The sequence below is a fragment of the Danio rerio genome, chromosome 17, assembly GCF_052040795.2.
Source record: "Danio rerio strain M-AB ecotype USA chromosome 17, GRCz13ab, whole genome shotgun sequence".
Lineage (NCBI taxonomy): Eukaryota > Metazoa > Chordata > Actinopteri > Cypriniformes > Danionidae > Danio > Danio rerio.
This window is the reverse complement of record NC_141037.1, coordinates 54,314,073-54,341,573: the sequence shown is the minus strand read 5'-3', so window position 1 is coordinate 54,341,573 and position 27,501 is coordinate 54,314,073. Positions and strand designations below refer to the sequence as shown.

Genomic DNA, 27,501 nt, shown 5'->3' with positions numbered 1-27,501 from the left:
AAACAAAGGGGCGGGGATGCCGGTGACATCACCACGCACCCCGCCCCTTTGTTAGACGCTGTGACGGGCGGGAAGTGTTTAGGAGGGAACTCGCGCCGGCCAGAACCAAGGTAAGCTGTTCCCGCCCCTGCCTGCCACTTAGCTACCTATCTGCAGCCTGCCACCTACCTAGCTACAGCCTGCATCTTATATATATTATAGGTAGATACAGACTGGTACAGACTGATGTGACTGGAGTGGGGTGGGGGTGTTTTATTTATACATATATACGCCTTTTTTTTAGGTGAGGGAATGGAAGTTTTGAGTGAGTTCCCCCACTTATTTCCCTAGGACTTCAATAAGTCAAAGTACAGGTCTAGACTTAATGATGATCATCTTCAAGCCATACTGAGCGTCTCAACTGCTTCCGCTCTAAAGCCAAATGTGGTTCAGATTTGTGAGAAGAAGTGCTGTCAAGTCTCTGGCAGCAAGAAGTAGGCAAAACATGCCATATTCAGAAGAACTGTTCATAATCTTCACTCAATGTTCTATTAATGTTCAGGACACTTCATGTTCAGAAGAAATAATTAAAACTGTTAATAATGACATTTGAGGACTTTTTTTTGTGAAATCCCTTATGCGGCCCAGCCTCACCCAGACTTTGCCTCCTTTGCCTTGACTTTGTAAATTGAGTTTGAGACCCCTGGTGTAAGGAATGGTCAACAGTGTATTTCCAAAAGTTAATTACAGATGTAATTACATACATGTATTTAATCAAGCATAAGTACACAGCAAATACATGTATTTACACAATAAGTACATTGTAACAAACTATTAACTTCTATGTAAGTACAGTACATATTAGTTAAGGCCACTTAATATAAAGTGGGACCAATTCTTCCTTTAATTCAGCTGGCATTAATAAATAAAAACAAATACATTCAAATTTCAAATTCAAATGCGTTACACTTTTCCCCATTCAAAAGTATACGAGTGACACGTCTTGTGTATTCTGTAGTCTTTGATGCAGCCTTTAGATGTCCATCCTGCCCACAGCAGTACATGCACAGTTGTTGACAAAACTTACCACTGGGTTATTTATTTAAACTTATAGAACCTAATTTAACACAATGCTTGACTTAGCATCTTAAATCACATATTGTCAATGTGCTACTTTTGTTCTCTCCAATATGGTTTGAAAATGAAACAAAAGGTGAAGGATGTAAACTTTGACATGATAACTAATAGGGACGTTCAAAAGATGTCCTTTAAAATGCAACTACGATAAAGTAGTAAGTCACAAAGCTCTAATAATTTTATGTGAAACACTCAAAAGTAAAAATGTTTCTTCATGAAAAGAGATTTTTGGGGAATAGGTAACATTGAGAAGCAGTACGAGTCTCAGTATGTCATTTCCTGTTGCTTTTGTTCATAGACTCAGTAAAACAGGCCAGAGAAAATACATTCAGAGGTGGTAAGAGACAGCAATGCATTGGTTTCCCTCTTTAATATCATGGGACTTTTGAATTTGCTATTTGTATTCCTACTAGTCATTAGTAAGTTTATCTAGACTTAGTAAAATATGCTTTTTATTTAGAAATATATTTGTTGATATACAAGATTTTCTATAATCAATTGTTTTCTACCCAACAGAATCTTTAGGACAAATAATCATCACTCAGAATGAACGTCTTGATAGATCTGAACTATTTGTTGCACCGGACAAAAATGTTACTCTAAAATGTAACCATAATGATGGCACCTACTTTTATATGTTCTGGTACAGACAGAGAAGTAAAGGTGAAATGTCGCTTGTTGCTTTTTCTCCTGGAAAAGATACAGAAGAAATAGTTGCCCCATTTGAAAAGACGAAATACAAAATGAAACGTCCTGATATTAAAGAATCTTCGCTGGAGATCTACAGTGTTGTACAGGAGGACTTAGGCATTTATTTCTGCGCTTCAAGCATTGCACAGCACTTTAACTAAACCAACCACCTGAACAATAACCTCAGTCTAAGCCACTAAGCAGAGAGGGCAAATAATTTCAATAATAAATGAGCCTGTATCATTTCTATCAATCTTTGAAAACCTAATCAAAGTTAAAATAAAATAGTTAGAAAATATAAACAAGTCCTGAATAAAAATATAGCCTGATTATACATTTTAAAAATATAATGTGCTTAATCTTAATATTGCAGCTATCAGGACTGAGGAATTATGCATTATACATAATGCAACAACAATAATAGTGCTATACATCATAAACATGCAGCTAATTAAAAAAAAAAACAGGCAATAATAATAATATTAAAGATTGAGAGTGTGTGTCTGGTTCCCAGTGATGTGTTGCGGCTGGAAGGGATCCGCTGCGTAAAACATATGCTGGATAAGCTGTTGGTTATTTCCCCTATAGCAACTTTTTATTAATAAAGGGAATAAGCCGAAAAGAAAATAAATGAATGTATTAATGAATAATTATAAGAAATGTTGTTGTTATTATTATTATTATTATTATTATTAATATTATTATTGTTGTTGTTGTTGTTGTTGTTGTTGTTGTTGTTGTTGTTGTTGTTATTATTATTATTATTATTGAGTAAATTTTTTTTCAACTTCTCTTACTTGCAGAAATTGAAAATGGGGGAGTGAATGAAACCATATTTTCCCCATTTTTTATTCCTAACTGAGTACAATGGTGTGTTTTGTAATTTCCGGGTCAATTGGTGCTTTTGAAAACACTATCGGTTGGGTTTAAGGAGGAAGTAGGGTGGGTCAGTCGAACGGTCAGTCAGTCAATCAGTCGACAGCGGCCTCTGGTGAATTTACGTAAGAAGAACAGACGCAAATGGCATAAACGAGAGAAATTTGACGTCTCAAAAAACTTACTTAGTGGTCTCTCGAGAAAGCAAAAACTGCAAAAAAACATAGCTCCTGGGACGTATTTGGCATTCACCATAAATGTATATATAGCTACATTTTCAGAATGAGCCTGGGTTGCATGTTTGCCTCAGCAAGAAGGCCACTGGGTTTAGATATCGGCTGGACCGCGAGATCTTTCTGTATGGTTTGCATGTTCTCCTGGTGTTCGCATGGGTTTTCTCTAGGTGCTGTGATTTTCTCCACAGTCCAAAAGACATGTCTTAAGGGGAATTGTAAAAAACTAAATTTTCTGTAGTGCGTGAATAAAGGACTGTATGGGCATTTCTCAGCAATTGCCAGAGAAATGGATAGAACTGAATGCAAGGAATAACTGAATGAAAGTGAATGAACAGACCAATATATATATATATATATATATATATATATATATATATATATATATATATATATATATATATATATATATATATATATATACATACATATATATATATATATATATATATATATATATATATATATATATATATACATATATATATATATATATATATATATATATATAGTTGAAATCAGATTTATTAGCCCAGCATATTTTTTACGCAGCGAATGCTCTTCCAGCCACAACCCAACACTGGGAAACACCCATACACTCTTGCATTCACACACATACACTACGGCCAATTTAGCGCATGTATTTTTACTGTAGGAAAAACCGGAGCACCTGGGGGAAACCCACGTGAACACGAGGAGAACATGCAAACCACTAACAGAAATGCCAACTGACCCAGCCGGGGCTCCAACCAGCGACCTCCTTGCTGTGAGGCGTGCTGCCCACTGCGCCACCTTGACACCCATATATATCTTTTTCAATATTCATTTTAATCATTCATGTCTTTTTTAATCTTCTTGATAATGTATAGCACTTCGAATTATTTTTGTGCATGCTCTTGATGCCATATAAATGAACTTGCCTTGGCTTGCCTACCATTATGTTTTCCAAATCTACAGTAGTCAACATTTAAAGTGGATCAAAGCCTTTCATCAAAGCTGCCCTTAAAATATTGGACAACATTCATACAGTATTTGATTACAATAAAACACAAATGATTACTCAAACTCTCTGTACTCGACTTGATTTGGAAAACATCAGATAAATCATTTTCATATAATTTGATCATCCTCTGGATTAAAGATCATATGCTGACCTCTGCAGGATGATAGGAGTAACTTTTATACTGTTTTATTCACCATTCAACAGCGGCAGATGACATAATGATGCAGTCAAATGCATACAGAACAGTTCTTTATATTACACGATATTTATCACTCATGAACAATAATTGTATTATTGTTTTTGTTTGTTTGTTTTTTTGTCTTTGTTGACAGCATTTCTCTTGCTGCCAGATTTAATAAAATAAGACTTTTGTTATCATACTGAAGGAGTAGTGAATGGATCAGTGGCTGCTCCAATATGTATTTGCTGTAAATTGTCTTTCCTTTAATTTGATTAGTAATAAAGCGCATATTTACTTAACTTAAAAAGTGTGTAAACCCTTTGACTTAAAAGCTAAAAGTTGACTTAATCCTTTACAGCGCAGCGCTGCCCTGAGGAAACAGAAAGTTTTCTTAAAACTTATGCCAAGCACAGATTTTTTTTAAATTATGGCAAACAATTAAAACGTTAGAAAACTACATTTTGACTTATTGTAATAGGAGCACATGGTATGAGAAGAAGTTAAGATTATTTGCTGAATTAACCTCATTTAGAGTAACATAAACTGTACAAAAAAAAATGTGTGTATTTGTGAAGATGTAAAGAAGCCTTTTGTCAGGTTTTATCAAGTTTTTTTATTTTACATGTTCAAAAATTCTAATTTTCTTTCCGTTGCCTGCGGGCAACGCTGTGCGATAAACGATACTTTTCAAGATGTGTTTACTTATATTACATGTGAACATTTTCACATATTATCATTATTACAGATTGCATTATTTTTCATTTAATTTTACTTTTTTAACATATTTTGACATAAAAATGAATGTAAGCTTGTTCTATAGAATTAAAGAGCAGGATCCAAGACTTCCCATCTGAGAACATCTACTATAAAATGTAGTTGAAATTGTGTACTTTGTATTTTTTTCCCCCCAATATTTCACATTTATTGAAAATGTATTATCTTCTATTTATAAAGATGTTGGGTGAATAAAATAATAAATAACTAAAAAAAAAATAAATAAAAAAAAAAAATATATATATATATATATATATATATATATATATATATTTATTTATTTATTTATTTACATATCTATCTATATATATATATATATATATATATATATATATATATATATATATATATATATATATATATATATATATATATATATAAATAAATAAATATATATATGTATTGTGTGTGTGTATATATATATATATATATATATATATATATATATATATATATATAAAGATATAAATAAATAAATAAATAAATATATATATATATATATATATTTATTTATTTATATTTTTTAAGGTATTTATTATTTTTTATTCACCCAATATATATATATATATATATATATATATATATATATATATATATATATATATATATATATATATATATATATATATATATATATATATATATATACAAAGTACACAATTTCAACTTCAATCTTCAGAAGTTCAAAAAGTTGCACTGACTGTCATATATATTAGTGATCAGTTTACACAGCAGGCAGCACACAAAAAGGGGTCATATACCTATATAGGCCAGTAACAAAACACTATATACAGTGCTCAGAGTATATGAGTACACCCCTAATTAATATTAGATCTAGGGCTAATATAACAAAATAACTTATTATAACGGTCCAAAATTAGTACACCTAAATTGATATGTTAAAGAAAAATGTTGAACAAAAAAATGTAAAAGAGCAAGATTCAAGAGAAACAAAGAAATTATAAAATTTAGCTGAAATTGTGTAGTTTGTAATTTTGTTTTCAATATTTCACATTTATTTAAATGTGTTATCTTCTGTTTATAAAGATGTTGGGTGAATAAAATAATAAATAATTTTAATAAAAAATAAATTTAATTTTAATAAATACGTCAATTTAATAAATCTGTTTTGTTCAGATGCACCAAAATATATGACCTATATTCAGTGATAAATGGATAAAAACATTAATATTCAAAATGGGGTGTACTCAGTTATGCTGAGCACTGTATATGTTTTATGTTCTTCACTATTTCCTTAATGATTCTGTTACAATTTGAATAAGATGTGTAAATTGTTATTGGTCCATGATCACTGACTCATGATATGTGTTATATAACATGTGAACATTTTCTACCATTGTTGCTTTAAGGCTGGCATGTCCAAACTCGGTCCTGGAGGGTCAGTGTCCTCCAGGTGTTTGTTCCAACCCCAATCAGACACACCTGGACTAGCTAATCTAGTTCTTACTAGACTTTTTAGAAACATCCTTGCAGGTGTGTTGAGGCAAGTTGGAGCTAAAATCTGCAGGACACCGGCCCTCCAGGACCGAGTTTAGACACCTCTGCCTTAAGGCAATAAAAAATATTTTGGGGTTGGGGTGCGGGGTCAAACCAAAAACAACTTTAAAGGATAAAATGTTCCCAAAAGAACCAAAAAATCATGTGGAAACATTTTTGTTACCTGTACCATTAATATATGTGCAGTATAGGGTTAATTTAAAATAGTAAGTAAACTCATTGTAACTTGGAATTACAGTTACACTTACAGTAATTACTTGTTAATTTAATTCAACTTATGTTGTATTATTACTTTCATAGTTAATTTACTTAATAATTTTAAGGCAACTTTTTAAAGTACTTTTTACAGTAGTTATTAACTTATTTGATGTCCTTAATGTCATCCCTCTTTAAAATAAAATTGTAAATATAGAGTTGAAGTCAGAAATATTAGCCCCCCTTTGATTTGATTTTCTTTTTTTAAATATTTCCCACATGATGTCTAACAGAGCAAGGAAATTTTCACAGAATGTCTGATAATATTTTTTCTTCTGAAGAAAGTCTTACTTGTTTTATTTCGAATAGAATAAAAGCAGTTTTAAAATTTTTAAAGCCATTTTAAGGACACAATTATTAGCTCCTTTAAGCTCTATATTTTTTCAATAGTCATAATCAAATCGAACAGAAATCAGATTGAGAAATGTGGAATATGCACATTGGTAAGGACTAGAACCAGTGACGTTCTTGCTGTGAGGCAACAGTGTCGTAACCATGGGGCTATTGTGCAACCCATCTAGGAAAGGAGAAGGAGTAGGGGTGGAAGGGGGGATTCTTCAAAATGAAGATGGCTGTGATATGGAACTAAAGCAGGTCGCACACCAGAAGCACCACTCGGCGTCGCGACAGTTTAAAGTATCACACATCAGACGCGCACATTCGCATGATATTTAACATAAAACTAATCAGATGGCGCTCTGTGGCGCGGCTGAAAAATGAACTGCGTCCTGAGTCGTGGCCGGGGGCCGCCGACAGCCGCCGACTTGTAGCGCCGGTGTGTGTATCCTGATAGAAACCTACACTGTAAAAAAAAAAACTAATTTTACAGAAAATATCCTTAAATTTTTTACAGTAATTTTTTGTCATTTCACATTATATTCAAAACTTAGTAAAAACCAATCTCTCTAAATTAACCGTTTAACTTTCATTTTAGGTACTTTATTATTAAAGACAAATTACTGACATTTGTGTTTTTTATACACGGAAATTACAGTATTATTTATGCAGTATTTTTCTGTTATTTTAAATTATATTCAAAAGTTCGTAAAAATTACAAACACTATCTGTAAATTAACGGCTTGACTGTTATTTTATGTACTATATAAGTAACGACAAATTACAGCAATTTGTCTGTTTTTTACAAAAAAATTACGTATTATTTAGTGTTTTTTCCTGTTTTTTAAGTACATTTAAAATTACGTAAAATGAAAGTGATAAATTGTAATTACTTGCTCTGTAAAAAAAAATAAAAAATCATAAAAAAAAAGGTCAAATGACTGGCAGCTACGGCTGCCAAACAAAAACCATACAATTAAGGTAAAATTTCTTTGTTGAAAAAAAAAGTGCAAAAAATAATAAATCTACTTTATTGATGGTGTTCGATCATAATAATCTCCTGCTAGAAGCAACAGCTGCTATTTTACCCAGTAGTACATGTTCCTGGATGAACATTTATGTTAGTCTTGGAACAACATTCCAATCAGCCAATCAGAATTAAGAGGTATGTTTACCATTATTGTTAAGTTTGGGCTTACAGTTACTGTTTATGCATCTCTACATGATTGTTATAACTATTATTATTGGGAATAATTTACAGTTATGGTTGGGTTTAAGGGGTCGGGATTACATTTTCGAACAAAAACGATTTTCCAGGTTCAACACAGATGTTAATCCAGGATCGCATCGTGCTTGGCAAAATCATGTTATATAGTCGTAAAAAGCTTAGTATGCTGTTGGATAATTTTTTTCTATTTCTGGTTGTTGTTTTAACATAGTAACTGTAGGATTACCACAGCAGATTAATTTAAGTACTGTGCTATTGTATAGTTCAAAAACACTGCAGTATGTACAATAAAAAATATGGTAACACTTTAGGATTTAGCTCTCACTAATAACCAGTGGTTCATTATCTGCCTATTTTTAAGACATTGGGTGTTCATTTGTTCTAATAAAATACATACACTGCACATATTCTTGACAAATATTAAACACTGAATCTGTGCATTAATTCACTTTTAAAGTGAATCAGATTTTTGTATTATGTTTAAGAATTTATTTATTTCCCTTATTATCTTTATGTTATTAATAATAATTTTATTTGGTCCCACTTTATATTAAGTGTCCCTAACTACTATGTACTTACATCAAAAAAATAATAAATACATAAAATGTACTTACTGTGTTTATAAGGTATTTGAGAACACTTGTGGTGGATTTGAGTTGGGATAGAGGTTGAGTTATGGACAGGTTTGGTGGCATGGGTAGGTTTAAGGGTAGGTTAAGGTATAAGGGATGGTCAACAGTGTATTTACAAATGTAATTACAAAAGTTAATTACAGATGTAATTACATACATGTATTTAATCAAACATAAGTACACAATAAATACATGTATTTACACAATAAGTACATTGTAACAAACTATTAAATCCTGTGTAAGTACGTATTAGTTAAGGCCACTTAATATGAAGTGGTACCTTTTATTTTATCTCAGGCCTTACACAAAACAGACACTGTACTTGTAATCCTACGGTACTCTGCTGAATGTTACATAAGGATGTGGGAGGAGCTCAAAGAGACATTTTTAGGTGGAGGCATCTGCACCTGCCCAAATTCTCGGTAATCACAGAAATAGCAACATAGACTTATTCAGAAAGACATAAAAAAAGAACATGTGCAAGAGAATGATGAAAATTACTGATAAAATGAGGGTTGGGGGGAGCGCAGGGGGGAAGAGAGAAAGCTAATTTTTCGTTTTTGTATAATGTTTTAGCACCGTGGGGACAGGGGGCCACGGTGATACATTCCCATAGAGCCGCCGTACAAAAACCTCTCTCCGATTACTGCCAATTAGATTCCGACAAACAATGCAAAGATATCTCTCGGATTTTAACAATATCGATATTTAGGACATACAGAGCAATAATATTTGAATGATTTACACATTTTTTTATTAATTTTATTGAAAGTGAATACAAGTTTGTCTACTCAAATTTGAACTTGATTGGATAATTTTACCATTTTCTTGCAGCAAATCAATGTATATTGGATTTGCATGCTTTTACGTTACACTTCTGCGTGGATGACAACTGCTGGATTTATGCACTTTTGTTTGATAAAGGATAAATAGGAATTCCAATGCAAATTTCGGAGCAGTCATTAACATTGTGCCTCTGGCTTACAAGCTTACTTCGGGAATGGAACAAAACTGACAGTTTTAGGTAAGTTGACCTTGATTTTATTATTTTAATGATCAGTGTTCAACTGACTAATACTGTAGTCTAAACAGCTAAACTAGCATAACTCGTGCCTTAAATTAGTGAATATCACTCACTGTGTGGCAATGCTGATCGAGCATACTTTGGAGCTGGAACAAAGTTAACAGTTATAGGTAAGCAACAACTTTATCTAAATTAATGTACAATAGCCAAAAATAATTGCAAATTAAGATCGCCAAATATGATTAGACTCTGTTGAAAATGCATAGAAAATACAGAGCAAACCGAACAATCAATTTGAGTCACAGTCATATGCTGTGCCAATTATCAAGCCTACTTTGGTGCCGGGACCAAGCTAACAGTTCTGGGTAAGTAATACTTATTAAAAATTCTGGGCTGTTTTAACCTCATTTAGGGGTAAATATTGAAAACCCAACTACTGGGTTGAATTTTTAAACTACATTTTAACCTACCTGTAACCCAGCAGTTGGTTCTGTCTATAATTTGTCCAAATTTAAGTTGAAACAACTCACTTTTATTAGACTGCTTCAGCTTGACTTTGAGCTAATATACTGCATAAAGGTGTAATGAGTTCATAATTCAAAGCCACCTGATTACAAATAATGAGTATGCAGTTTATATATGCAGACTATATGAATATAAGATATTGAAGCAATGAAAAGCAAAAGTTCATGTTATTATAATAATTGTAGGAGTTATGTACACCGATTCTGGGTTGTCATTACCCAACGTTAGCTTAAATATACACTTAAAAATGATGTTCGCTGTTTGTTCAAAGGACAACTTAATTGTTTTATGTTCAAGCCACCTAAATATGAAAAAAAAAAAAAAAAACTACAACAACAACTAATAAGTTATCTTAATTTCTTTGATTGTTTGGAACCAAAATGCCAAACTGGGTTATTGTAATATATATATATATATATATATATATATATATATATATATATATATATATATATATATATATATATATATATATATATATACATAAATAAAAAAATTAAAAAATTATAATATAAAATTATAATTATAATATAAAATATGGCTTCACCATATTTTATCCAACATTGGGTTTCAAGAAGCCCTCATTTGCTAGAGTGTAGTAGTCAGAGTAATTTTAGCAGAGATCTCCACGCTGTGCTTTGGAAGCAGCCAGGCTTTCTTTGGGGATGGAACAAGACTGACTGTCCTTGGTAAGAACTTTTGTATAAATGTTAAAATACAATGCCTTATAAAATTACCGGTGAGAATAGCATGAGTTAGCTGTGTACGTTACAAGATACAAGTTAGCGATACTGTCTTGAAACTCTGTGCTCAAACACGCAAGCATACTTCGGCAGCGGCACCAAACTGACTGTTTTAGGTAAGAAAAATAATGATTTTATTCAGAATTATTGTATAAATTATTTACCTAAAAGCATTAAAATATCAAATAGCTGCTAAAGTAATATATTTATTGTGTCTAAGGACTGCGATTTGGCTCGGGTTTTGTAGAGTTTTGGGTTCTACAACAGGTCTACCACATCCAATAGGTAGCCAGTGTGTTTGTAACTTGAATACAGTAGAAAGTCTTTAGTGGAGTTTTGTACAGTCAATTGGCATCAGTGTAATCAGTTCAGTTCTGCATACTTTGGCAATGGGACTAAACTTACGGTGACAGGTGAGACTTTTTTAAAACACATTTGTTGGATGAATATTTTTAAATACTAAAGTATGCTAATAATTCATTTAGATGAGTCTATAAGCAGCCATCGATCGATGCCATACACCTGGCACATATCGTAGACATTTTATTAGTGCATATGTATGCTGTGTCAACTACTTCTCCAGCTTATTTTGGTCAAGGAACAAAGTTAACCGTACTTGGTAAGGAACACAGTTATTTTATGTATTTGACAATGCTTTCTCATAAACAGTATGTGGAGTTGTTTTTTATTTATATATTTTTTAATGAAGACATTGGTTAAATTGACCACACCTAACAAACCTAATGCGTTCTGAGGTTTGTTCTTTGGGACTATTTATGCTTTGCAATGATAAAAGTGTTTAATTATTGTGGATTTAGTGATGAGATCTGCAGTAGATGAGGTTTTATCTATGGCATAGAATCAGTGTGAACAACTACGATCCAGCATACTTTGGTAGTGGCACCAAACTCACAGTCCTAGGTAAGAAAAATTTTGACTTTACATTAGAAAGTATCCTGTACAAATGCACGAAAGTCAAGAACAAAGTGTTTCATTCATTGAAATGATCAACACTAAGCTTAAAGAAGCAATGTGCTTACATTTGTAAATAATTAAACAGTAAGAAGTTAAATTAATCTTCAGAGAAGTGGATAAAAGTGGCATTTCAGATGGCTCAAAAATCAGACAAACCATAGTCCACGAAGAAGTGGGAGTAATTTTATTAGTGCACATGAATGCTGTGACTCTGGTGCCGGTGCTCAGGCTTTCTTCGGCAATGGAACAAAGTTAACAGTACTTGGTAAGCCATGCATTTGTATTTATATTTCTACTAAGTCTCTCATTGGTGATAGACAGTTTAAGAATTGAATTGAAAAGTCTATTGTTATATATTTTGTGAAAATATCCAGAATTGTTAGCGTTCTATAGTTTCTGAAAATATAAACAAATAAAGATCTCAAAGAGGTTTCACCTGTAGCATAGAATCAGTGTGATCAGTACGACCCAGCATACTTTGGCGATGGCACTAAACTAACAGTTCTAGGTGAGTAAACTGAGCATCTTACTTTATAGAATCGCCAATTATATTTCATGCATATGAATATGAGACTTTAGCATTTGGTGTCTTGAGTGAATTTGTAAGTGCACACGTGCACTGTGACACTGGTGCTTCTCAAGCTTTCTTTGGCACTGGAACGAAGTTAACTGTGCTAGGTAAGAAAAGTCTTCTTTTCAAATAATATCAGATAACAGTAAAGTGGCTACATGATCATGCCTATAGTTGAGGTTTTAACTGTAGCCTAGAATCAGTGTGAACACTGGCAGTGTTGCATATTTCGGCAACGGGACTAAACTCACAGTTCTAGGTGAGTAATTTGAGTATTCAAATCAGGATAACACAGAAATATGTTCTAGAATTTGCAGATTATGTGTTATAGTTATAAAGTGAGGACACTAGACATAAGTAAATTAGATAAATATGGTCAATAATGCAATTACTGATCATTTAAGGCAAAAAATGACTAGGATTTGGTGTCATGGGTGAATTTGTAAGTGCACATGTATGCTGTGCTCTGGTAGTTATCCAGCTTACTTCGGCAGTGGAACAAAGCTAACTGTTTTGGGTAAGATTCTTTAAAAATACTCATGCTATTTCTCTTAGGTCTATTCAAGACATCTGAATCTGATCAATTCTAATTGAATTAATTGTAGTATGAAACCACAGAGGTTGTCATTCTTTAAAAATTAAGTTAAACACATCAGCATAAGTGGCATAATTCAAGATTAGGGTATTAACTGTAGCGTATAATCAGTGTGAACATGGGAAGTGAAGCACACTTTGGAGATGGTACAAAACTTACAGTCTTAGGTGAGTAATTTAAATAATGTTTATGAGCTTGCTAACATATTTAGGAACATATCCTGTCTATTTGCTGTTACTTTTTGAAAGCTTCCAGTGTTGATATTGATATAGTAAATTAAGAAATGTACTTTAGTTATTGGCCTATAGTTGATATATATTTTAAAATATTTAAGTGTGACTGAATTTGTTAGCGCACATGTGTGCTGTGCCACTGGCTATGGTCAGGCTTATTTCGGCAAAGGAACAAAGTTAACAGTGCTGGGTAAGAAAATCTTCTGTGCTTCTATTTCATTGACAGGTATTGCTAATGTACAGTATGTACGTCAGACTCGTTTATGTGACTATATTACATTGATTAGGCTCTCTGGCAAATGTAAAGTTGCTATATGTCATTTAAAATGAATGAATTGGTGGAAGTTTTTTAGAATTGAATCTCATCTTTAAAAAATAAGATTGGATCTAGCGAGATAAGTGGCACTATTTCTATGAATCAAACCCCCGCTGAGGTTTTAATTGTAGCATAGAATCAGTGTGACCTCTGGTTATCCTGCATACTTTGGCAGCGGCACTAAACTAACAGTTCTAGGTGAGTAATCTGAGCATTGTGTTTCATTTTTAGAAGACATTTAGGATTGTAGAGTAATCTTGTTTTAAAAGATGTGTTAACATGTAGTCCAGTATAGCTGAGGTTTTAATTGTAGCATGGAATCAGTGTGAACAATGTCAATCCTGCATACTTTGGCAGCGGCACTAAACTAACAGTTCTAGGTGAGTAATCTGAGCCTTGTGTTTCATTTTTAGAAGTCATTTAGGATTGTAGTGTAATCTTGTTTTAATAGATGTGTTAACAGTCATTAAAATGTAGGCCAGTAAAGCTGAGGTTTTAACTGTAGCTCGGAATCATTGTGAACAATTTCAATCCTGCATACTTTGGCAGCGGCACCAGACTAACAGTTCTAGGTGAGTGGCATGATATTTAATATTATTATTTAAAAATATATCTACAACTTAGATTCTACACATCAAAACGACTTAAATAAGTGTAATCCTCAAGCTAGATATCGTGGTAAAACTGTCAGTGTTTACTTTATCTCCAGTATAGCTGAGGTTTTAACTGTAGCTCAGAATCAATGTGAACAATCTCAGTCCTGCACACTTTGGAAATGGCACTAAACTAACAGTTCTAGGTGAGTTATTAAAGTATTTTAATATTTATATATTTCAGATTTTTCTATAGTAGATATCCAAGAAGTGCTGAATTAGAATAACTGGATAAGTTAACTCATGTCTATGAATGACAGTATAGTTCTCGTTTGATCTACAGAACTGTAGCTTAAAATCATTGTGAACACTGGCAACCCAGCATTCTTTGGCAATGGTACTAAACTAACAGTTCTAGGTAAGTAATCTGAGATTTCTAGACGTTTGGCAAATTAAATAGGAATGAATGGAGGTGTAAAGTTAAAGTTAGACAGCATTCAATGTTTAAAGCGATCTTCAATATTGTTGAGGTTTTAACTGTAGCTCAGAATCAATGTGACACAAACTCAACCTGCATACTTTGGCAGTGGCACTAAACTGACAGTTCTGGGTGAGTAGTTTCAGTTTTATGTGTGGTGTTTATAAGCTAATAGTTAAGTTATCTAGAATTTTGGTCTTATGAATTAGAACAACTGTAATCGTTTTGATATTTAAGTGATATATAGTGGGATAAATATCAATGGTATCTCCAGTATAGTTGAGGTTTTAACTGTAGCTCAGAATCAATGTGACACAATCTCAACCTGCATACTTTGGCAGTGGCACTAAACTGACAGTTCTGGGTGAGTAGATTCAGTTTTATGCTTGGTTTCTATAGCCTAATATTTTGCTAAGATATCTAAAAATTTTGGTCTTATGAATTACATATTATTATACTGTATATAGTGGGATAAATGTCAATGGTATCTCCAGTATAGTTGAGGTTTTATATGTAGCACAGAATCAATGTGAATAATCGCAACCCTGCATACTTTGGAAATGGCACCAAACTAACAGTTCTGGGTGAGTGAATTAGCTATTTTGATATTTATTTAAAAAGTTTTTTCTATTAGGGATTAAAAATAATGGTAAGTTTGAATAAGTGGACTCAATACAGCTGAATGACAATATAGTTTAGATATACTGTATAAAAGTATCTGAGGGTTTTAACTGTAGCTTAAAATCAGTGTGAACACTGCCAGTCCAGCAGTCTTTGGCAATGGCACTAAACTTACAGTTTTAGGTGAGTAAACAAAGCATTCGCATCTGTAAGAACTTGATTTTATTATTTCTTTAAAATGATGTTAATTTAAGTGGTAACTTGTCTTTAATAATATATGTAGATGTAGTAAAATAAGTGGGAAAATTCCCATGATTGGACAGTTGAGGTTTTAACTGTAGCTTACAATCAATGTGAATAATCGTGACCCTGCATACTTTGGAAATGGCACCAAACTAACAGTTCTGGGTGAGTAGATTACCTATTCTGATATTTATTTTAAAAGTTTTTTTTTCTATTAGTTATCAAAAATAATGGTAAGTTTGAATAAGTGGACTCAATACAGCTGAATGACAATATAGTTGAGATATACTGTATAAAAGTATCTGAGGGTTTTAACTGTAGCTTAAAATCAGTGTGAACAGTGCCAGTCCAGCAATCTTTGGCAATGGCACTAAACTTACAGTTTTAGGTGAGTAAATAAAGCATTCCCATCTGTAAGAACTTGATTTTATTATTTTTTTAAAATGATGTTAATTTAAGTGGTTAACTTGTCTTTAATAATATATGTAGATGTAGTAAAATAAGTGGGAAAATTCCCATGATTGGACAGTTGAGGTTTTAACTGTAGCTTACAATCAATGTGAATAATCGTGACGCTGCATACTTTGGAAATGGCACCAAACTAACAGTTCTGGGTGAGTAGATTAGCTATGCTGATATTTGTTTTATTGTTTTTTTTTCTATTAGCGATCAAAAATAATGGTGAGTTTGAATAAGTGGACTCAATATAGCTGAATGACAATATAGTTGAGATATACTGTATAAAAGTCGCTGAGGGTTTTAACTGTTGCTTAAAATCAGTGTGAACAATGCCAATCCAGCAATCTTTGGCAATGGCACTAAACTTACAGTTTTAGGTGAGTAAAATAGGCATTCTCATTTGTAAAAACCTAATTTTATTATTTGTTTTAAAAACTGTTAATTTGAGTGGTTAACTTGTCTTTAATAATATATGTAGATGTAGTAAAATAAGTGGGAAAATTCCCATGATCTGATAGTTGAGGTTTTAACTGTAGCTTACAATCAATGTGAACTATGGCAATCCTGCATACTTTGGCAGTGGTACCAAACTTACAGTTTTAGGTAAGAATACTTGTTTTGTTTGCTTGTGTCTTGGTATTAGCTTTAATTAATTTGTGAAAGAAATGTGCTAAGTAGCAAATTAAACTAAATCCAAACTATATAAGGTGTGTTTAGGTGAATTATGCAGAAATACTGAAATTAATGTAGACTATTGCTATCTAAAATTGTTCATAATACTTATGAGAGTGTTTTGGAAGCTTGATATTTTATTTGAGAAAGGTGTTGATAAGTCTGTACATGTGCTGAAACTGAAATGGTCTATTCTAAGTGTCAAAATCATACTGTAATCAGATTAAAGTAAGAGAAATGGTTTTACTGTAACTGTTCAACAATGTGAACAACAGACCTGCATACTTTGGTGACGGGACCAAACTTACTGTTCTGGGTAAGAAAGTAAAGGTTTTTTTTTTTTGTAATAGTTGTTTTTGAGTTGATTTGTGTTAATTAAAGATAATTAGTGTTAGTTTTCAGTGTTTAGTCAGCGTTAATGACTGAAAATACTAAGTACTGTATGAAGTTAAACACTAGCTTACAGTCCATCTAAACTGGCAACTCAATGTTGTTATGCAAGATTTATAAATCGTTGACTTTGTTGCATGCATTATTGATTTACTGCTTGCATTAAATGTGATATTTTGTATTTTGTTCTGTAAGGTAAGATTACCACGAGGTGCAAATAACTGCAAACTGGCACATACAGATAAATTAGTTTCTTGCGAGGTTGTCTGTGGTTTTCCTGTTGTAGAAGCAAATAAACTGTAGAAATTCGACCTTATCATTACCAGATTCCATCTGTGCAGTAAGCTGACTATATACAGTTGATGTCAGAATTATTACCCCCACTGTGAATTGTTTTTCTTTTGTAAATATTTCACAAATGATGTTTAACAGAGCAGGGAAATTTTCACAGTATGTCTGATAATATTTTTTCTTCTGGAGAAAGTCTTATTTGTTTTATTTTGGCTAGAATAAAAGCAGTTTTAAATTTTTTAAAACCAATTTTAAGGTCAAAATCAATAGCCCCTAATTTTACATAGTCTACAGAACAAACCATTGTTATACAATAGCTTGCCTAATTACACTAACATGCCTAGTCAACCTAATTAACCTAGCTAAGCCTTTACATGTCACTATAAGCTGTATAGATGTTTCTTTAAAAATATCTAATTAAATATTATTTACTGTCATAATGGCAAAGATAAAATAAATCAGTTATTAGAAATGAGTTATTAAAACTATTATGTTTAGGAATGTGTTGAAAAAATCTGCTCTCCGTTAAACAGAAATTGGGGAAAAAATAAACAGGGGGAATAATATTTCTGACGTCAACTATATATGTCAAAATCTTTCACCCTTCTTTGAAATGATTATTATTTTGTGTCTTTTCCATGATGACAGTACATCATACAGTGCTCAGTATAAATGAGTATTTCCCCTACAAATCTTTAAAATTCAAATGTTCTATATGATGCTTTGCAATTATAGATTTGTCAAAATTCAATTTCTGAAAGTCACCAAACTCTTATTTTGATGGATATTAACTGTTTAATGTTTTGCTTAAATGCATCAAAATATATTGGCTATTTTCACTGATAAACAAATTAAAATTTTCAAAAGGGGTGTACTCATTTATGTTTTTGTATGTTTATTGTTTTCACAAGAGCTTAAAGTGTAATTTAAAGACTTGAAATGGATTTGGTTGACTAGGAAAGGGAGTAAGTTTAAATAGGCAATGTTTTTTGGACAATAGTGCAATATTAGCAGGGCTAAAACATTGACCTTAAAATTAATTAAAAAAAAAAATCAAACTGCTTTTAATTCAGGCAAAGTAAGACTTAAAAGGAGTAAGACTTTCTCCAATGGATATAAAAAACTGAAATACTGAATTCCTGAAATACAATTCTTACTTTCCTTACTTTCTTTTTTTTCTCTAAAATTAAAGTAGTGTGTATATATATATATATATATATATATATATATATATATATATATATATATATATATATATATATATATATATATATATATAAATGAATATATATATATATATATATATATATATATATATATATATATATATATATATATATAAAAATATATAAATGTATGTATATATACATACAGTTGAGGTCAGAATTAACTGTTTATTATCCTGTTCATTTTTTTTTCCAATTTCTGTTTAACAGAGAGCAGATTTTTTCAGCACATTTCTAAACATAATAGTTTTAATAACTCATTTAATATAACTGATTTATTTTATCTTTGCCATGATGAAGGTAAATAATATTTGACTAGATATTTTTCAAGACACTTCTAAACAGCGTAAAGTGACATTTAAAGGCTAAACTAGGTTAATTAGGAATTAAATCTTAAAATAACTAGAAATTAAATCTTAAAAAAAGTATTTAAGTGGAATTGTTTGATATTTTTAAGAAAAAATCAAAGTAATAAACCCAACTTTCTCATACTAATACATTTTATAACTTTTTAAAGATTTAAGTACACTGTTTCATCACTGTTTTTGTTGTTAGGTGACGTAACTTGCTGCTTAAAAGACGTGGAGTCATTTTTTTCTTTACCTAAATTGACACGTTCAAATGGAACATTGTGTTTTGTGTTTAAGATTATTACTGATTATTACTGTGATTATTACTAGATTACAACTGTGTTGTTCATATAATTTGCAACAGGAAATCAAGCAGTGTTGTTTACTGTTTTTTAATAAACAAAAATAAATAATAAAATAGCCTAAGTGAATAATGGACTTGAGTATAGAGTAAACTTGACCACAAAATGACTGAATAGAACAACAGACAATGTTACATTTATATAATTAATAAGTACATTTGATTATCTTCATTCTTGACTTAAAAACCTGCTTGCAAAAACTTATAAAAGTCAAACACAGTTGTATTTTTTACAATTTAAAAATAAATGTAAATAAAAAAAATTCATAATGTTTTTATTTTTATTTTGGAGTAACTGAATTTTGTATTGTGACTCTGACGTTTGCCTCATTGTTTTACAGATCCTTTAATTCCCAAGAGTGAACCATCCGTAAAGATTCTAAATGCACCTCAAAAGGAGTCCTGCAAGAAAAAAGTCACACTTGTGTGTTGGGCTGAAGATTTCTACCCAGACCATGTGAAAGTAGCATGGTTTGTTGGACAGCAAGAAATAACTGAAGATGTAGCGACAGACCCACATGCCACCTTTGTCGAGGGAAAAAAGTACACCATATCCAGCAGACTAAAAGTCTCTCAGAAGATGTGGAAAAAATCAACAAACAAATTCACCTGTATAGTGTCCTATTACAATGGATCTGTCACAACTGAACAATCAGCTTCTGTATATGGAGTTGCAGGTAAGAGTTATACAGTGCTGTCTATGTGTTTATTGTTTGTATAAAAGTATACATCAAATGATTTCCAGGTATTAATTAATATTGTAATATTTTTTTTTATTACAGGTGGATATGACCGAGGTAAGGATTTGATAGTATGGATGTTTATAGTATAGCATTTCAGCATGTATTGCTAATGCCGATTTAAGTAAATAATTGCATGTAATGTTTAATCTCCAGACAGCTATGTGAAGTCGTCACAGTGGATGAAGCTGGCATATGGCGTGACCATTGCTAAGAGCGGACTGTATGGCCTTGTCATCTTTGTGTTTGTATGGCGAAAGGTAAAGAACTTTACAGAATAAAACTAATGTTGACATTTTACTAAAACCTACACCATCCAGAGAAACGGAGCATTTCAAAATGATCCCTTAATTTGATCTATATCTATGAATGTTTTAATATGTTGTGTTTGCAGTAGAATTATTAACGGTGGATAGATGGATAGATAGATAGATAGATAGATAGATAGATAGATAGATAGATAGATAGATAGATAGATAGATAGATAGATAGATAGATAGATAGATAGAATGACAGACATATAGACAGACAGATAGACAGACAGACAGACAGACAGACAGATAGATAGATAGATAGATAGATAGATAGATAGATAGATAGATAGATAGATAGATAGATAGATAGATAGATAGATAGATAGATAGATAGATAGATAGATAGATAGATAGATAGATAATAGAACAGCAGACAGATAGACGGATAGACGGATAGATAGATAGATAGATAGATAGATAGATAGATAGATAGATAGATAGATAGATAGATAGATAGATAGATAGATAGATAGATAGATAGATAGATAGATAGATAGATAGATAGATAGATAGATAGAACAACAGACAGATAGATAGATAGATAGATAGATAGATAGATAGATAGATAGATAGATAGATAGATAGATAGATAGATAGATAGATAGATAGATAGATAGATAGATAGATAGATAGATAGATAGATAATAGAACAACAGACAGATAGATAGATAGATAGATAGATAGATAGATAGATAGATAGATAGATAGATAGATAGATAGATAGATAGATAGATAGATAGATAGATAGATAGATAATAGAACAACAGACAGATAGATAGATAGATAGATAGATAGATAGATAGATAGATAGATAGATAGATAGATAGATAGATAGATGATAGATAGATAGATAGATAGATAGATAGATAGATAGATAGATAGATAGATAGATAGATAGATAGATAGATAGATAGATAGATGATAGATAGATGATAGATAGATAGATAGATAGATAGATGATAGATAGATAGATAGATAGATAGATAGATAGATAGATAGATAGATAGATAGATAGATAGATAGATAGATAGATAATAGAACAACAGATAGATAGATAGATAGATAGATAGATAGATAGATAGATAGATAGATAGATAGATAGATAGATAGATGATAGATAGATAGATAGATAGATAGATAGATAGATAGATAGATAGATAGATAGATAGATAGATAGATAGATAGATGATAGATAGATAGATAGATAGATAGATAGATAGATAGATAGATAGATAGATAGATAGATACTACTTAAAATAAGTATTTTAGATTGAATGTTTATGTGTCGTGTTTTACAGGGTTCAAATGAAAAGTGATGACTGGATCATCTGACCATGATGACTGATGGATTCTGGACGAAAGAAATAATCAAGAAAACACCAACAGTTTACTCCATCCAGAATAGAAGATGCTGTATATATAACTGAGGGCTTTTTTATTTTATTGGTAACACTTTACAAAAAGGTTTTACAATATTTGGTAATGATATTACATTAAACAGCATAAATTAGTATTAAATTATAGCATTTATTTACCTTTGTTGACGTTGGTACAATTGTTTTTTGCACTGTAAAGCATATCCAGTAATTTGATTTGCTCATCACCCAATGACGGTTGGGGTTAGGGGTGGGGTTAGGTGCAACGCCTCCTTTTAAAATCGTACATTTACATACAAATTCGTATGAATTAGCCACTAAACTGACAAAATGTAAAATACTTACGTTTCCTCGTGAGATCAAGCTGGTAATATAGAGAATTAAGTAGCTGTAAAATAACAGAATAGCGAAAAAATATTACCAGTTTTCATATCGAAATTAACTTCACTATCCCAGGCGGTAAATAACTTCAAACTATGTCAACAACATTTTCAAACTGCTCAACACTAAAAGATTAGAAAAAGGAAAAACCAAGATCCCATATTGCAGTTCAAAAGCATAAATCTAAATCACAAAATACGTAAAACTGTTAACTGACCAATATTTTGTTACAGTTTGCTTGTTCATTGGTTCACTGGGCATTTAATGTTAAGAAATGTAACTCTTGTTGGCTATGTATTACAAATGACTAAGATTAATAAAAGTGTTAGAGAAATTGTTTGCTTTATGTATGCTATGTAGTTAGCGTGTTAACTAATTAAACCTTTTTGTAAAATGTTACCATTTTATTTCAACTCTATTCTTTCCTGAATATCTATCACAATGAAAATATGCTAACAATGCAGATCATATTAATCATAAAATATAGTTTGTTTTATTTTATTTTGCTTGTTTCCTTGCTATTTTCGAATGTTTTGATAGCATAGTACTATACTAGTAAAATAGACTAACTTAGGCAAAGATAGATATAAATATATTGTGACATTTTACACACTGAACGTTACTGTACTTTATTCTTTTAGTTTAACTTGCTTAATATGTAATAAAACTCATAATATATGGAAACCATCCACATGGCAAATTTTCATTTATTTTATAATGCACATGGAGCACTGATACAGGGTTTTTATTACACTGTAAAACCCAACAGTCAAATTTATCAAATAAAATGAGTGTAGTTAACTCAAAAATTGACTGAAAGTTAACTTTACTCATTTGAAAAGAGTTTTGAGCTCAGTGTTGTTTACTGTACTAATATAGATTTTGTATAGAGTTTGTAGCAATCGGTTTCCTTATACAGTTTGAGTTGCCATAACTTATTGGGTTTTACAGTGTATTATTTCAACAACAAAGCTTTGGAAAATCATCCGTTTGCTTCCCAAGGAAAGTCATATGTTTGATTACCAAGGAAGGTGGTAGGTTTGAGTCGCAGAGAACCCAAATACATTTGATTTAAAATATGAAATTATTTGAATTTAAGCATCCTAGTAACAATGATGTAACTTGTTGTTTATATTCTCTAGCTAACCAATGGGGCCTGAGTGGCCACCTAGCGAACATTCTCATTATAAATCCATATATTTGGGTGTGATATTATGAAGATAAAGATGAAATAATGAATTTCTGCACTTTTTTCTATCTTCTAGATAGATAGATAGATAGATAGATAGATAGATAGATAGATAGATAGATAGATAGATAGATAGATAGATAGATAGATAGATAGATAGATAGATAGATAGATAGATAGAACGACAGACAGATAGACAGATAGATAGATAGATAGATAGATAGATAGATAGATAGATAGATAGATAGATAGATAGATAGATAGATAGATAGATAGATAGATAGATAGATAGATAGATAGATAATAGAACGACAGACAGATAGACAGACAGACAGACAGACAGACAGACAGACAGACAGACAGACAGACAGATAGATAGATAGATAGATAGATAGATAGATAATAGAACGACAGACAGACAGACAGACAGACAGACAGACAGATAGATAGATAGATAGATAGATAGATAGATAGATAGATAGATAGATAGATAGATAGATAGATAGATAGATAGATAGATAGATAGATAGATAGATAATAGAACGACAGACAGACAGATAGATAGATAGATAGATAGATAGATAGATAGATAGATAGATAGATAGATAGATAGATAGATAGATAGATAGATAGATAGATAATAGAACGACAGATAGATAGATAGATAGATATATAGATAGATAGATAGATAGATAGATAGATAGATAGATAGATGATAGATAGATAGATAGATAGATAGATAGATAGATAGATAGATAGATAGATAGATAGATAGATAGATAGATAGATAGATAGATAGATAGATAGATAGATAGATAGATACTACTTGAAATAAGTATTTTAGATTGAATGTTTATGTGTCGTGTTTTACAGGGTTCAAATGAAAAGTGATGACTGGATCATCTGACCATGATGACTGATGGATTCTGGACGAAAGAAATAATCAAGAAAACACCAACAGTTTACTCCATCCAGAATAGAAGATGCTGTATATATAACTGAGGGCTTTTTTATTTTATTGGTAACACTTTACAAAAAGGTTTTACAATATTTGGTAATGATATTACATTAAACAGCATAAATTAGTATTAAATTATAGCATTTATTTACCTTTGTTGACGTTGGTACAATTGTTTTTTGCACTGTAAAGCATATCCAGTAATTTGATTTGCTCATCACCCAATGACGGTTGGGGTTAGGGGTGGGGTTAGGTGCAACGCCTCCTTTTAAAATCGTACATTTACATACAAATTCGTATGAATTAGCCACTAAACTGACAAAATGTAAAATACTTACGTTTCCTCGTGAGATCAAGCTGGTAATATAGAGAATTAAGTAGCTGTAAAATAACAGAATAGCGAAAAAATATTACCAGTTTTCATATCGAAATTAACTTCACTATCCCAGGCGGTAAATAACTTCAAACTATGTCAACAACATTTTCAAACTGCTCAACACTAAAAGATTAGAAAAAGGAAAAACCAAGATCCCATATTGCAGTTCAAAAGCATAAATCTAAATCACAAAATACGTAAAACTGTTAACTGACCAATATTTTGTTACAGTTTGCTTGTTCATTGGTTCACTGGGCATTTAATGTTAAGAAATGTAACTCTTGTTGGCTATGTATTACAAATGACTAAGATTAATAAAAGTGTTAGAGAAATTGTTTGCTTTATGTATGCTATGTAGTTAGCGTGTTAACTAATTAAACCTTTTTGTAAAATGTTACCATTTTATTTCAACTCTATTCTTTCCTGAATATCTATCACAATGAAAATATGCTAACAATGCAGATCATATTAATCATAAAATATAGTTTGTTTTATTTTATTTTGCTTGTTTCCTTGCTATTTTCGAATGTTTTGATAGCATAGTACTATACTAGTAAAATAGACTAACTTAGGCAAAGATAGATATAAATATATTGTGACATTTTACACACTGAACGTTACTGTACTTTATTCTTTTAGTTTAACTTGCTTAATATGTAATAAAACTCATAATATATGGAAACCATCCACATGGCAAATTTTCATTTATTTTATAATGCACATGGAGCACTGATACAGGGTTTTTGTTGCACTGTAAAACCCAACAGTCAAATTTATCAAATAAAATGAGTGTAGTTAACTCAAAAATTGACTGAAAGTTAACTTTACTCATTTGAAAAGAGTTTTGAACTCAGTGTAAGTTCACAGTACTAATATAGATTTTGTATAGAGTTTGTAGCAATCGGTTTCCTTAAACAGTTTGAGTTGCCATAACTTATTGAGTTTTACAGTGTATTATTTCAACAACAAAGCTTTGGAAAATCATCCGTTTGCTTCCCAAGGAAAGTCATATGTTTGATTACCAAGGAAGGTGGTAGGTTTGAGTCGCAGAGAACCCAAATACATTTGATTTAAAATATGAAATTATTTGAATTTAAGCATCCTAGTAACAATGATGTAACTTGTTGGTTATATTCTCTAGCTAACCAATGGGGCCTGAGTGGCCACCTAGCGAACATTCTCATTATAAATCCATATATTTGTGTGTGATATTATGAAGATAAAGATGAAATAATGAATTTCTGCACTTTTTTCTATCTTCTTAATAAAACAGAATGCTACAAAAACACATCTGTGCTAAGAATATAGTGAGATTATATCATAATATAATATAATTATTAATATAATTGGGAAAAAGATTGACAGTTTAAGATCAATTTGCTAAATGCTGCCGACCTGAATTTGTCTTTGTTTTCATTTGGACACACTGTGCATCGAAGACATTGCTTTTTGTGTAGTTATTTGATACAATGCACCTTACATTATAGTGCAGGTCTATGTTTTCACATTAATCAGCATTTATTTAATATTCTTCTATTAGAAATGCACATCACTACAATTCTTCTGTTGACCATACATAACTTATTGATTCTATAAAAGTAAGACAAAACAGTGCAAAACTGAAAAAAAGAAAATTAAACTTGCTGTTTGTTCAAACTTCTTATTTAAAATGAACTGAAACAAGACTTAAAACAATTATGTTTTCCCCAAAAAAACTTATGTTAAATCAACCTCAAAACTAATGTTAACTTATTTTCTTCATGTTGTCCCAAGATAAATCGATTGTGCAAAACCATTAATTATTTACAGTGTATAAAGTGAGACAAATAAGATTGTATTTTTAAACTACTGGAATACAATTTAATATAACTCCTTAACTTTTTTTGCTTGCCATGACTTAGGGCCCTATCATACACCCGGCGCAGTGGGGAGCAAGGTGCGGCGCAATAGTCTTTTGGTAGTTTTAGCTTGGCGCAAGAGTCGTTTTGAGGCGTTGTACTACGCTGTTTAAATGACAAATGCATTAGCGCTCATTTGTGCGCCCATAGGCATTCTGGTCTAAAAAGGAAGGCGTTCTGAGGCGGACCGCTGGCGCATTGCTATTTTGAGAATCTATAATACATTTTTCATTAGACCAAAACAAACCCGGTCTAAACTCCGGGGCAGAGTTGCGCCTCGCTTACACACTGCTTAATACGCACAAGAGAGCAATAGGCAAATATCTTTACATATGAAAAAATTTAAATATTAAGGATATATATAGGATATAATAAGAATAGATATAGAATATAAATATAAAGGATAAAATATTACAAAACATATTATTTTCTAGCCTACATAAATATGAAAAACCACTGCTTTTATGTCTTCTTCATCTTGGGAGGCTTTTTCAGTTCATTCATAACAATTGGCTTTTGTATAATGTTATTATTATTAGCAGTATTATTTATTATATCCATATTTATATTTGTTTTATTAAAAACAAGCTTAGATTTGTCCACCTGTCAGGTTTTAGACCATATGGGGCATGGCAGGTGTATTTGGAAATAACTCAGTATTTTGACCACAGCTGGCTCTTAAAGGCAATGGGAGATGAGACTCTAATTGGTTTATTCTCAAAACACACCTATAACTCATTAAGAAAATAAACTCAACCCTT

The 27,501-nt window shown here is 31.4% G+C and overlaps 1 protein-coding gene across 28 annotated transcripts in view; it reads left to right on the top strand.

Annotated features, from left to right (window-relative positions):
* Positions 1 to 25,527, top strand: part of LOC100538332 (Ig lambda-2 chain C region) — a 190,691-nt gene extending 165,164 nt beyond the window's left edge. For 3 of the 28 annotated variants that reach the window (XR_015513919.1, XR_015513917.1, XR_015513915.1), the window contains exons 3-6: positions 17,166 to 17,206; positions 19,850 to 20,199; positions 20,405 to 20,508; positions 21,861 to 25,527. Coding sequence is in view for 5 of the 28 variants with exons in the window: in XM_087291206.1 (XP_087147332.1) it covers positions 11,971 to 12,055; positions 19,850 to 20,185; positions 20,291 to 20,305; positions 20,405 to 20,508; positions 21,861 to 21,878 (558 nt within the window). In the remaining 23 variants the exon portion in view is untranslated. Of the gene's footprint in view, positions 1 to 1,437; positions 1,536 to 1,632; positions 1,955 to 10,171; positions 10,232 to 11,011; positions 11,081 to 11,492; positions 11,548 to 11,674; positions 11,754 to 11,952; positions 12,056 to 12,562; positions 12,618 to 13,106; positions 13,198 to 13,321; positions 13,443 to 13,960; positions 14,023 to 15,643; positions 15,700 to 16,091; positions 16,148 to 16,306; positions 16,374 to 16,754; positions 16,822 to 17,165; positions 17,207 to 19,849; positions 20,200 to 20,290; positions 20,306 to 20,404; positions 20,509 to 21,860 lie in introns of those variants that run through there. The other 25 variants (XR_015513914.1, XR_015513911.1, XR_015513910.1 and 22 more) reach the window with 22 other exon arrangements.
* The last annotated feature ends 1,974 nt before the right edge of the window (positions 25,528 to 27,501 follow it).